Here is a 13,792-nt window from a genome sequence, read left to right as displayed (position 1 = left end):
TAATATAACTGCCCCTTCGAAGAAGTCCTTTCTAAATACAAGACAGACGGATAGCTATAATTATAAAAGCAAGATTGGGAGAGTGTCCATCATGAGGTTGTCCCCCATCTCTGTTATATAAGTGCCTACGTATTCTGACAAATGTAGGTATTCATTTATTTTCAATCTGTTCACATCTATTGTGCATTTCCATTCTTCTGCTCCGTCAGAGGAACAGAAAAACTGAAAGAAACATTTCATTTAAATGGCTTTGTTTTAGCATCAGTTGTGCTCAGTTATGCTCCGTTCCATCAGGTTTCCGTTTATTTGACTAAAGCAATGGCCTAATCTGCTGCGCTATTTTTTCCGTCTAAAATGGCAGAAGCTTTCCATTTTTCATAACATTGAAGTCAAATAATGACTGATACAAACGGATATGCCTTCCGTCTCTATCCGTTATTCATTACTTTTAACTGATCCGTTTTTTAATGGATAGTTGCAGAATGAAAATAACATAAAAAAACTAAAAAAATACTGAAAAAACAGATGTGTTAATAACGGAGCAATACTGATGCGAAACTGCAACAAACAAAAGGTAAAGTGTCTGTTTTTTTACAGATCCGGAAAATGGATTAGTCATAAAAAGGAGGGTTTTATCTGTCATTGCTTTCAGTCAGGCATCCGTTAGGCCTTGTTCACATCTGAGTTGAAGGTTTCAATAGGGACCTCAGTCGCAGATTCGGCCAAGATTACCGAAAACAATAGCTCAGCATGCTGCACTATTGTTTCCGGTAAAACTATGGACAACCCGGCGGAACCCAATAAAGTCAATTGGTTTAGTCAGCCGCCGGGGGTGTCCGTGGTGCAACTGAACTGTTGCTTCTGGTGTTCCCTTGTTCTGCTCCTCTGACTGAGCTGAACAACGGAATTGCCCGATATTGGGGTAACACATAACCATTATTATCCCTTATACTAGCAGATTGTTACAATCCAAATCACTATTCACATCAATATTCACAGCATAACTTACTTGAATAGTGACAGGTATGTATGTATGTATGTATGTATGTGTTCATTCAGATCCACACAATATCCCATTTAGGGCATATCAATGTTATATAAGGTTTTTATGCCCTATAGAGCGTTCCTTATTTGAAAATCTCCTCTCTTAGCCAGAGTAGAGAGAGCAGCTTTCACTGTGGATGACTCCGCATGACCATGTATTACAAAAATGATCTCCGGTACCTGTACGTGCATGCTGGGAATTGTACTTTCATAACAGCTGGAGAGCCACAAGTCAGAGACCGCTATATTAGACTGTCACACATAGCCATCTGTGGGCACCAGGAAATGCTACAATTCCCCTCATTGTCATTGTAAGTGTTCTATGAAAAAAAACCACACATCAAAAAAGCTCACATGAAAATTCCTCACAGAAAAAAAACCACGGTCATATATGCGCACAAGAAAAATACCCACATGGAAAATTCCTCACACAGACAAAAGCCCACATTGAAAAATGCCAACGTGGAAGAATACCCACATAAAAATATGCACATTTTTGGTACCATAGATATTTAGATAACCAAGTAGATATGGATTTGTCTCCATGTATGAGAATGTATAAGTATTGCCTTTATTTTATTTATTTTTTACTGCAAATTTCAAGTGGGCAATATTTAGGTGATATGGTAAAGATACAGTACCACAGTTCCCCACCACAATGCCAGAAACTGACCCATTTTTCCATGTGGGCTTTTGTCCGTGTGAGCAATTTTTCGTGTGGACATTTTACAGTGTGGGGTTTTTTTTCTGTGAGTATTTTTCATGTGGACTAATTTTAATGTGTATTTTGAAGGGGTTGTAAGGGGTTAGGAAAAAAAATTAGCTTTTTTTTTCCAGAAATGGTCTTACTCTTGTTCAAACACTCTGTTTTTTGCAGCTTTAAAATGAATGGGGCTGTGCTGCAATACTAGACAAAGCCCATAAACAAGAGTTGCTCTGTTTATGGGAAAAAAGCAGACCCTTTTTTCTGATCCCAAACATCCCATTTTACCCCTTAAGTCTCCATGACGTACAAGTAGTGTACATCAGGAAGTGCCTTAACTAAAGACTCCATGATTTACATGTACATCATGATGATCGCGCGAGCACTGGGAGCTGTACCCATGTGATCAACAGCAGGAACCCAGCGGTGTTAGCCGGGCTCCTGCTGTAATAGCTGGGATCAGAGAAACATCTGATCCTGGCTGTTAACTCCTTAGATGCTGCAGTCAACAGTCCGCAGCAGCAGTATCTAAAGAGATTGACAGAGGGAGTGAACACACTGTCTCTGCTGATTTTGCACCCCAGTTGGCCTACTAGGCGATACACTGACAGGTAATAATGCTTTGGAATAGTATGCATTCTAAAGCATTATACAAGCATTCAACCGATTGTTCAAAACTGAGCATTCAAAACTGATCCTGGCCAATAGGACTCCCAGGACACAGCGCTACTTTAAGCGCTGAGCCCAGTAAAGCCCTTGACGTCACTAACGGACACTCTGGCCGGGGATTCCACTCCTGGAGCAGCCCCTGACATCACTATCCATATATGGACAGTGACGCCAGGGGCTCCTCCTGGAGCGGAATACCCGGGCCAGAGCATCTGCAATGTTCTGGCTGGGGATTCCGCTCCTAGTGCCACAATGGCACTATCTACAGGGGAGGGGGGTGCAGAGCTATCCACAGGATGGGATGTGTGTGATGCTATCTACAGGGAGGAAAGTGTGGCGCTATCTACAGGGAGGAAAGTGTGGCACTATCTACAGGGGGGAAAGTGCGGCGCTATCTACAGGGGAGGGTGTGTGGCACCATCTTCAAGGGGTGTGTGGCACTATCTACATGGGCACTGTGGCACTATATGGGCACTCTAGAGGGGACACTGGCACTATCTACATGGGCACAGTGTGGCACTATCACATGGGCACTGTAGCACTATGGCACTTTATATCTGGGCCCTGTTGCACTATGTGGGCACTGTTGCAGTATAGGCACTTTCTATATGGGCACTATCTATGTGGGCATTGTGGCACTATCCTCATGGACACTGGTGTTTTCAGGGGGTTTGGTAAAAAAACAAAAACCTGACCAATTAAATCCATCCGCTTTTTTTTTTGTTTTTTTTAACGACCATGAGAAACGGATGGCAAACTGATTACAAACGGCCATTAAATACGGACAGACGGACTGGAAATGGATGAAAATTTGAAGACACACTGATGCAAAATGGCCATGAAAAACTGACAGTTGATCAGTTTTTAATGGTCTTTTTTTTTTCACTGTCGTGTGAATATAGCCTTAAGTTAATTAACTAATTAAAAGGATTCCAAAAATAGTTCCAATAAAACTTGTCCCCCGAAAAACAAGTTATCATGCGGCTAAAATAAAAAAGCCCACGGCTCATGGAATGCAATAATGGAAAACAATTAAAAAATTGCTTGGTCCTGAAAGTCAGGCTACATAAAAGCTGTTCGATGACTAAGAAACAATTGAAGGTACTTAATGTCTATTTTATATTTCTTTGTGTTATGTAGGCTCGCCAAAGAGAGAAAATGAATGAAGAGCACAACAAAAGGCTTTCTGATACAGTGGACAGGCTTCTAACGGAATCCAATGAACGGTTGCAATTGCACTTAAAGGAACGAATGGCTGCACTTGAAGACAAGGTAACTGTTGCTTGGTTTTGTTCTTTACCTTATTTGATTGGGAGGAAGGAATCTGTTTACAGGAAATAAACACTGTATAGTTATTTAATGTGCACCATAAGAACCTACTGCACATTTACCCTTCATTTAAAGCATTATAGGCAGAAACCATAAATAAATGCTTTGGACATCCGAAAACATTGTTCTTGTTCATAATATTCAAAATAATCTATTGTCCAGTGTGCACAGTACCTCTTATAAAAAGCTACAATGTACAGTACACAGATCCATTAGCAGCATAGTGGTGCACTACTGCATATATAAAAAATCCGGGCCAGTGTGTCACATCTAATCCAAACTCATTTGGGTGGATACACCTGGAATAATCTATGCTTTTTTTTTTATTTGATGAAGCATGTAATCTAAATATCACATGAAACAATGATTAATGTGTACAGGTCGGTACAAATAACGCTTCAAAAGCATTATACAACTTCCCATCAAAAGATTGTTTCTTGTTGTCATAATAGTCTTTTCTTCCAGTTGCTACAGTAAGCTAGGACGAATACTGTATATTGCTTCTGAACATGGATGCAACATCCATTTACTAGGAGAGATTGATTTAAAGTGTACCTGTTATTTTTTGCATTTTAATAGGTCTGAGGTTATTTTCTGTCAAATTTTCTAAGATATCCTTATAGAGTTCAGAGCTCAGATATTTGGTTAAAGAGTTTCAAATCCCCTGAAGTTCAATTATAACATTCTGGCTACCTGTTGCCACCAATAGGGGGAGATTAGGAGCTTGCTGAAGACTGATTTATTATTGAGTTCAACAGGAGCTGTATAGACATCTTTAACTCTGTAGCTGTGTGAAGAGAAGCACATTTAGAGCTTTGTAACAGACAAACTGAGCTCCAATCCCTTAATCAGGACAGAATTTTGGACCCATTTAGATAAAGAAGAATTATAGATACACTTAAATTTAAGAGGCAAAGTGAGGTGTTTGGCAACAAATGAAGATCTATGGGAATTCTATGATCAATGAGTGAGTGAATATATGATGCATGTTTGTGGTGAGCCAGAAAGCAGGCCAATTTCTGGAATTGAAAAGATGTAGTCTATCAAGCAGTGTGCAGGACCAAATTTGAGGCCTATTTCCTTTTTCATCACTACTTAAAAGGGTTGTCCACGACCGCAGGATAGGTCATCAGTATATGATTGGTGTGGGTCTGACACCTGGACCCCGCACCGATCAGCTGGTCCAACTGCCTCCGGGCGTCAGATGTTTTGAACGGTATGCAGTAGTTGGAGCCGGAAGCAGGTGGCTCCGACCACGAAGTTGTGATGGATCCAAACTGTGACCTGATGTGCCCTATTCACTTATAATGGAGTCAGTCGCTGGGGATGGTAGTCTGAGGGAAAGTCCAACTTTACATAAAGGAGTTTACAGAGGGCTCTCCAGAATTTTGAGGTAAACTTAACCCATGATCAGACACGATATGCAGAGGTAAGCCATGCAGACGGAAGATGTGTTGGATGAAGAGGTTGGCCAGTCGAGAAGCAGGAGGTAGCCGGTCAGTGGAACAAAATGAGCCATTTTCGAGAACTGGTCCACCACCCAGACCGTATTGCATCCAGCAGAGGACGGAAGGTCTGTGACAAAGTGCTGCCAGGGAGCGTTGGGCACAGGCAGAGGTTGAAGCAAACCGGCAGGCTTGGAGTGAGCAACTTTATTGGCAACGCACACCGTGCAGGATGAAACAAAGTCCACAATGTCTTTGGGCAGTGTGGGCCACCAGAAATGACAGGCAATCAAATCTCAGGTCTTACGGGCACCTGCGTGCCCCGCAGGTTTGGAGATGTGTCCCCAGCGAAGGATTCTCCTCCTGTCTGCCAGGCGCACAAAGTTTTCCCAGGGGTGGTGTTTCTAACTTGCAGGGGATTAGTAGAGGTGATACAGGATAGATCAATGATATTTTGTGGAAAATCCATGGTGTCCTCTGTATCGAACGACCTGTACAAGGCATCAGCCCACACATTTCTGTCGGCAGGGCAGTAGTGGAGCACAAACTGTAACCGAGCTAAAAACAGCGACCACCTGGCTTGACGAGGGTTTAGTCATTGGGCCGACTGGAGATAGGTGTGGTTCTTGTGGTCCATATATATCAGGATGGGGTGAGCTGTGCCCTCTATTAGATGTCTTCACCCCTTCAGAGCCAACTTGATGGCCAGTAATTCCCGATCTCCAATCGAGTAATTGTGTTCTTCGGACGAAAAAAAGTCTGGAATAATAGCCACATACCACTGCCTTCCCTTTAGATCCTCTCTGGAACAGAAGTGCACTTGTACTAACAGAGGAGGCGTCCACCTCCAACGAAAACTGTAGCGATACATCAGGATGATGGAGGGTTGAGGCTGACTTGAAGGCACTCTTAAGTCTATTAAATACAGCTTCTGCCTCTGGAGTGCACACCTTGGCTTTCATACCTTTCTTGGTGAGGATAGAGATGTGGGCCGTCAGTGAGGAGAAGTGTGGGATAAACTGCCGGTAGAAGTTGGCGAAACCCAAAAAACGCTGTATGGATCTCAAGCCTTGAGGACGTAACCATTCCAGGATGGCCTTTACCTTCTCATAGTCCATCTTGAGGCCTTGATCCGAGATGATGTAGCCCAGGAAGGGCAGCAGAACTTGACGGACATGTCTCCGAAGAGACGTCAGATCTGGGGAAAAAAACAAAATGTCATCGAGATAGACCACAACACAAACATAGAGGGGATCTCTGAAGATGTCATGGACGAATTCCTGGAAGACCGCGGGAGCGTTAGAGACCGAAAGGCATCACCAGGCATTTGTAGTGCCCATCTCGAGTGTTAAATGCCGTCTTCCACTCATCACCTTGACGGATTCAAATTAAATTGTAAGCCCCACGCAAGTCTAGTTTGGAGAAAATCTTGGCTTCTCGTATGCGTTCAAATAGTTCAGAAATAAGTTTATAAGTTTATTTTTGAGCGTGACTTGATTGAGACCACGGAAGTCAATGCAAGGTCGAAGAGATCCGTCTTTTTTTCTTGACGATGAAGAACCCGGCCCCGACTGGGAGGAGGATTTTTGTATGAAACCCCTCTCCAGATTCTCCTTGATGTAGGTCGACATGGACTGAGTCTCTGGCAAGGAGCGGGGGTATACCTGGCCACGGGGGGGGGGGGGGGGGACGACGACGCATCTGGAACCTGTTCAATGGGGAAATCATAAGCCAGGGGTGGAGGAAGCGTCTCAGCCTCTTTTTTACTGAAGACATCTGCAAATTGAGAGAAGTGAGAGGGCAATCCTGCCAATGATGGGGCTGAGGAGGCTAGGCAGGATGAATCTGTAACAGACAGCAGCTGTGACATCTAGAGCCCCATTGGAGAACTTCCCCGGAATTCCAGTTCAGAACTGGGTCATGTAGTCGAAGCCAAGGGCTCCAACTTGGAGTCTCAGTGGCTTCGTGTCAGACATGATCGGGTCGGGCAGAGGTAGTCTATTCACTGATGCGACATCCAAAGATGTCTCCAGAGGGACAGTGGTAACTGGAGGAGGTCCAGTAGATATTTTCCGATGAAGTTTCCTGCGGACCCAGAGTCCAGGTATGCCGAGACCCGGTGCGTCTTGTCCCCAGACCCAATGGTCACGGGAATGGACCGTTTGGAGGAGAACTTCTTATCTAGCGCCGTTCCCCCTAGTGTTGTCTCTCTAACAAATCCTAGGCATTGGAGTCTCTTTTGTTTCTGAGGGCATGAACGCACAATATGGCCTCTGAGGCCACAATACAGACAAATTCCAGAAGTGCGTCTGTGGAGTTTCTCCTGGATAGACAGTTTAAGCAGGTCCACCCGCATAATCTCCCCTGGTGTGGATCTTCCTTTCCAACGAACCTCTTGGGATCGCTCTGGATCCTCATGTCAATACGAGTGGCCAAACATATGAGGTCATCCAGGGTAGGTGGCAGATCATGAGCAGCAAGTTCATCCTTAATTTTTGGAGATCGTCCCTTCCAGAATGTAGCCACCAAGGCCTCGTCGTTCCAGTACAGCTCTGCCTCCAGGGTGCGGAACTGAATGGTGTACTCGCGGACAGATGTGTCCTCCTGGTGAAGGGTCAGGAGAGATGCAGCTGCTGAGGAGACTCGGCCAGGTTCCTCGAACACTGTGCAAATCCTCTGTAGGAAACCCTGGAACTCGCGGGTCTCTGGTCCCTGACATTCCCAGATAGGGTTTTCACATGCTAGGGCACTGCCAGTAAGGAGTTACATAGTTTGTACGGTTGAAAAAAGACACATGTACATCAAGTTCAACCAAGGGATGGGAAAGGGGAAGTGGGATGGGAAAGGGGAAAGGGGAAGATAGGAGTGATATGATAAATGCGGTCCTTGCTCTCTCAGTAGAAAATGCTCTGGTGTGGAGACTGAAGTGGATCTGGCACTGGTTCAGAAGTCCCCTGCAGGTACTCGCATCTCCGTCATAGCGAGGAGGTAGTGTCAATGAGAATCGAAGATCAACACTGGTACTGCCAGGAGCTGTAGCAGGAGGAACAGCCAGAGCAACAGGAATGAATGCTAAGACTGCTACAGCTCTTGCGTCCAGCCGATGTGTGATGGTGCTCACCGCCTGGAGAAGTTGGTCCTGTTGTAACTGGCAGACCAGCATATCTGCTCGCATGGTTTATGATGTTGTCATGGTCTTGGATTGACCAGCGGGGTCCATGGCCTGATCGTACTGTCACGATGGGTGTTTGGACCAACTGGGCCGTACCGCTGCAGCAGGATAGCAGCTGGCCAACAGGATACCAAGTCAATGTCTATAGTTCGAATAAGTGTACCTGTGGTCATTCGGACAGTAGCGATGGTTAGACTCGGATGGGACTTTGGCAGCAGACAGACACCAGGCGTGGTGTTACACAGCAGGCGTAGTATATGGCACAACCCGACTCCAACTCTCTACGGCACAGGAACAAGGTAGCACGGGATGCAGGTACGGGAACACTGGGAACTGGAAAACACTAAGGGACCATTTGCAAAGACTAACACAGGTAAACACAACACTCTTCTTGTAGTCTAGGGTGATCATGGGCTAATTAAACATACTTTTCAGGTGCGCACGCTGGAACTTTAAGGCCGGGCACAAGCGTGCGCGCGCACCCTACGGGAGACAGCAGAGTGAAGCGGAAGTGACCGTTGGCGTCTCCTGAGGAGCAGATGCGCGCCAGCGCTCACAGATCCATGGCTGCGGCCGTCTGGAGGTGAGTAATCCCAACGGTCCGTGGCCATGGCCATTACACATGTATTGTACTATGAATTGCCTCAATCTTATGTGGTAAACATAATGATACAAACCAGTTTATAAGAGTAGTCGATGTTTGGTAAATGTGCAGTTTCCACACCAACCATCTAGATCCAAGGTACATTTCAATAATGATGCAAATTAACTCTCCCCTGGGAGAAGGAAAAATATGACTCCGGGGCCACCTATTTAAAGTAGTTTCCCTGTAAGGTAATGTCCGTATAGTAGAAGAGCCTTAAAACACAACTACGGATTTTAGCCAAGCCAGAATCTCCTCCAAAAGGAAGACCAAAACCAATATGTAGACAGCTGTTTCAGGGGTTTTGCCCATCATCAGTACAGAGTAGGGTGCTGGCTGACTGGGTGAGAGGTCTGACAAAACATCTGTTTGTTTTTTATTGTAACACTAAGTCGTTTATTGTTAATTTTTTGTAATACGTGGGTACATTGTCAAATGTATTTTGCATTATCAAAAAACATAAGGAGATACTTAAAGTAAAAAGTTCAGCTTCTAAAAATTGCTGTTAATATCACTCAGAAATATTTATGTAGGAATAAGTTTATTAAGATTGGATATGTAATGCTGATCGTACATAATGGTCATATATAAACCTGGATGAACCTAACAAATTTGATGGAATTGGCCATCAGCCAAAAGTGTCTGGCAGTGGCTTATACCCCTATCTCTTTTGAAATAAATATGCAATCTTGACCAATCTGCATGGGCATGTAGCTGCTTTTTTGTATTTATTTATTTATTAATTTTTTGGGTGTATTGCAGAATATTTTGCTTCTGGACTCAGACAATTATAGAAAACAATTAGAAGAATGTTTACATGACAAGGTAAGACCTGTCTATTAGAATATTATCTTTTGACCATCTTCACTTTTCCATTTTGGTTGAAACAAACTATGTAGCAGGTCTGTAGCAGATTCAAAGTCCAGTGGCTGAAACTATCAGGCAGGAGGGTGATAATAGCAAAAGTAGTCAAGTAACAGTCCAGGTTTGGTACACAGATAAGCGGCAACGTTTGAGCGTGAGGCAGATACGGGTCAGGAAACAATCCAAGTTTCGATACACCGATAAGTAGCAACAGGTTGTAGCATAAGGCAGAGACCTGGTCAGGAAACACTCCAAGTTCTGTACACAGATAAGCTGCAACAGATTGTAGAGTAAGGCAGAGACATAGTCAGGAAACAATCCAAGTTTGGTATACAAATGAGCAGCAACAGTTTACAGAGTAAGTCAGAAAGGAATTAGACTAACGGGAGGAAGCTCAAAAGTCTGGGAACCAGGAAGTGCAAAGGCTGGACTTTTATAGTAAGCCAAAAGGGTGAGACCGATCAAGCAATCATGACAAGGAATCCAGAGAGGCAGAAATCAAGAGCATATGTAAAATAGAATCAGCAGCTGTGCAGTCCACCATTTCTGTTGGCTCAAAGAGAAGAGCTACTGCCTAGGGCACAGGAGTCCCTGGGTGCAAATCCTGCAAATCCTAACAAAGTATATCATAGACACATTTACGGTATTCATTTAAAATATTCATGTATTTATTACTTAATCATTTTAAACTTTCCTTTTCTAAGGAGAGACTAGCAGACGATATTGAAAAACTTAGAGTAGAACTTGACCAGATGAAGTTGCGGACTGGGTCCTTGATAGAACCAACATTAACAAGGTATTTTGTGGAGAAAGGCAGCATGGTAAAAAAAAATATATGGAGTGGCATGTTTGTCAGATATGTGTTCCCTTTTAATATTACAATGTAAACAAATAAACACTTAGATAAAAACAATTAACCCCCCCGCCAAAAAAAAAATTGTTACATATCATCTATACTTTTAAGTGGTAATGTGATAAATGTGCCACTAATTCAGTAATACTTAGTATATACAGTAAATATGTACAGAGAACATTGGAAAAATGAAATGAGAAGTTGAATAAGGAAGATCTCTAAATTAAGAGTAACAATTAAAATAAGTAGATCCAGTCAAGAGTTTGGGTCAAATACCATAAAAGAAGAAATAGATGTATATAAAGAGTTATGGTACATGATTTCATATCTGTTTTTCTACTGAGAAAGAGAGGTATGTACCGTTAAATGTGTCCTTCCAAAAACATGTTTAGATCATTTAAAACCAAGGGGTTCCACAGATTAGGCCAACATAAGAAAAGGCCATCTGTTATTGCACCTTACAATATTGCACTTCAGAGTGTCAAAGTGTTCCGAAAGGATTAACTTCAGACTGGAATAAAACTATTCGAAAATAGAGGCATATCCAACTGGAGAAATAACAGACCCAATAGAAAGAGAAAATGTATGCGTAGAGGCAGAGGCATAGCTAGGAGTTTAGTACATGGGGGGGCGAAACACATCTGAGCAGGCCCCTACCCAGTGGGCCTCAAAGCACAGTTGAAACTGCAGAGGCACATCCAGAGGGGTCAGGCTTATGTAAACAGCGTCGTTTTCTGTGCTATTCTGTTTCTGTAAGCTTCCATAGACGTTAACTGGTGTTTCATAAAAAGAGATTAGCATAGCGAGCTACGCTTTTTCCATAACTTCTACCCTTTTTTACAAAACTTACTTTCACAGTATAGTGCCTCCCCACACAGTATAATAACCCCTCAGTGGACCCCACACAGTATAATGCCCCTGTAGTGCCTCCCCACACACAGTATAATGCCTCTATAGTGGCCCCCACACAGTATAATGCCCCTATAGTGCCTTCAAACCATATAATGCCCCTGTAGTGCCTCCCCACACAGTATAATACCACATAGCTGCCCACACAGTATAATGCCCCTATAGCTGACCCCCACACAGTATAATGCCCCCATAGCTGCCCCACAGAGTATAATGCCCCTGTAGTGCCTCCCCACAAAGTAAAATGCCCCCTCGCTAGCTACGCCTCTGCGTACAAGTGATGACCATACGTATGATTAAGAATCGGCTTTCATGAGTAGTAGAGCAGAGCTTCCAGTGTATGGCAACTATAATGAATACAGTTTATGCCATTATTCTATAACACCTCAAACGTGAATACTGATTATATGGACAGATATTCTTGAGCCCAAGTTTATACTGCTTATTTATTGGACCATATCGGAAACTGACCAACTAAATGACTGAAGGTTGCCAAATAGATTTATAATTGTTTTATTATTTTTTCATTGTTTTTATCTAAGTGTTTTGAAAGAGGCACACCTCTGCCCCAAATTTTGTGTTTTTTGTATTTGTTATTTTTTTTATGCTCATGGGGAAGAAGCAATATTGATCTTGGCTGTGAAAAGTAGTACTAGAAGGTGTTCTAAAATGGCATACGGTATCTAACAGTTTCCTGGGGTTACCATTCTATGTATGAAATTGGGTGCCATAATAGGATTTTTTTTTTCTATGCAGTCTTACACAGTAGTCTGTCTCTTTTTTTTATTTTTTTTACGTACATCCTGTTGATATTTTTGCCTTTTTCTTAGGTCTCACTTAGACACTTCAGCAGATTTGAGATACTCTGTGAGTTCACTTGTAGATTCACAGCCAGACTACCGCTCAACTAAAGTTATAAGGAGGCCACGTAGAGGGAGAATTGGAATAAGAAGAGAAGAACCGCAGGTAAGGATTTTTTTTTTACTTTTTCTTGCTGTGCATTTTAGATATATTTTAAATATTCTTGTTCTTTGGGAGTTGTAAAATTAATATCAATTATCTGTTATTCAGTGGAATTAGGTGATCTAAAGTAATATGTGATATTGTAGCATTCTAGTTAGTTGCCTACATCTGATTTTGAGACCTTTCCTCCTGCATAAAATGCTTTTTTAGGTATCTAAAACTCCATTTGATGTGAACCTTTATTTTTTTTTTAAACATAAATGTAAGTTAACATGTGCGTTTGGGAGAGGTTTTGGCTTTTGCATTATGAAATGCCACCCAGGGCCGAGAAAGGGTCTCTTGCTAATAGTGGCCACTCAGATTTTCTTGGCACTGGTAAGTCTAAGTTTCACTTGAGGATGCCAATTTAACAGAAAATGTATACAATAATGGTTAAGAATAGTGTACAAGCTGCCACCGCTTCCAACTAAAATCGACTAATTTCTTTCGAATGATGAAGGTGAAGTCGCTTGGGGATCATGAATGGAATCGAACTCAGCAAATTGGAATCCTTAGCAGTCATCCTTTTGAAAGTGACACAGAGATGTCTGACATAGATGACGATGACCGTGAAACTATTTTCAGTTCCATGGACCTTTTGTCACCAGGTGGACATTCTGATGCTCAAACGTTAGCCATGATGCTTCAAGAGCAGCTAGATGCCATTAACAAAGAAATAAGGTACCTATGTTCTATTTTATTAATAGGCAGCATTGCATATTTTATATATTATATACTGTTTTATATAATACTTTTCTCAAGCCATTCTATCCCTAGGTTCCTACATACTTAATATCTAATAAGACTCCAAATTCTGTAATTGTCAGGCTCAGGCTCTATTCACACTGTGAGCATTTATGACATATTCCTCTAAAGAAATTCTTTGACGCATGTCACTTTATAGGTGTACAGTTGCATACGTACGTCATCTTACCGGTCTCTTTATAAAAAAACAATTTACTCTATATTAAATAGCGTAGCCGACTACACTAATCTATACAGTAAAAAAAAAGGTATGCAAACGCAAAAGGACACTTTTTTGGCAAACGTTGGGTAAATGGGGCCCTATAGAGATGACTGCCATTCACTCTACTAAAGGCTATGTACACCTTTTGAATGTTTATTTTTTTAAGCACTTTTTGAATTGACTTTTAGAAAA

The 13,792-nt window shown here is 42.4% G+C and overlaps 1 protein-coding gene across 8 annotated transcripts in view; it reads left to right on the top strand.

Annotated features, from left to right (window-relative positions):
• PPFIA2 (PPFI scaffold protein A2) overlaps positions 1-13,792 on the top strand; it is a 373,500-nt gene that overhangs the window by 271,026 nt on the left and 88,682 nt on the right. For all 8 annotated transcript variants that reach the window (XR_012882381.1, XM_075856792.1, XM_075856789.1 and 5 more), the window contains 5 exons: positions 3,557-3,688; positions 9,768-9,830; positions 10,574-10,665; positions 12,462-12,597; positions 13,094-13,314. Coding sequence is in view for 7 of the 8 variants with exons in the window: in XM_075856792.1 (XP_075712907.1) it covers positions 3,557-3,688; positions 9,768-9,830; positions 10,574-10,665; positions 12,462-12,597; positions 13,094-13,314 (644 nt within the window). In the remaining variant the exon portion in view is untranslated. The remainder of the gene's footprint in view (positions 1-3,556; positions 3,689-9,767; positions 9,831-10,573; positions 10,666-12,461; positions 12,598-13,093; positions 13,315-13,792) is intronic.

The sequence above is a fragment of the Rhinoderma darwinii genome, chromosome 3 (assembly GCF_050947455.1).
Source record: "Rhinoderma darwinii isolate aRhiDar2 chromosome 3, aRhiDar2.hap1, whole genome shotgun sequence".
Classification (NCBI taxonomy): domain Eukaryota; kingdom Metazoa; phylum Chordata; class Amphibia; order Anura; family Rhinodermatidae; genus Rhinoderma; species Rhinoderma darwinii.
The sequence above is the reverse complement of the archived record's forward strand: the minus strand, read 5'-3'. Positions and strand labels throughout refer to the sequence as shown.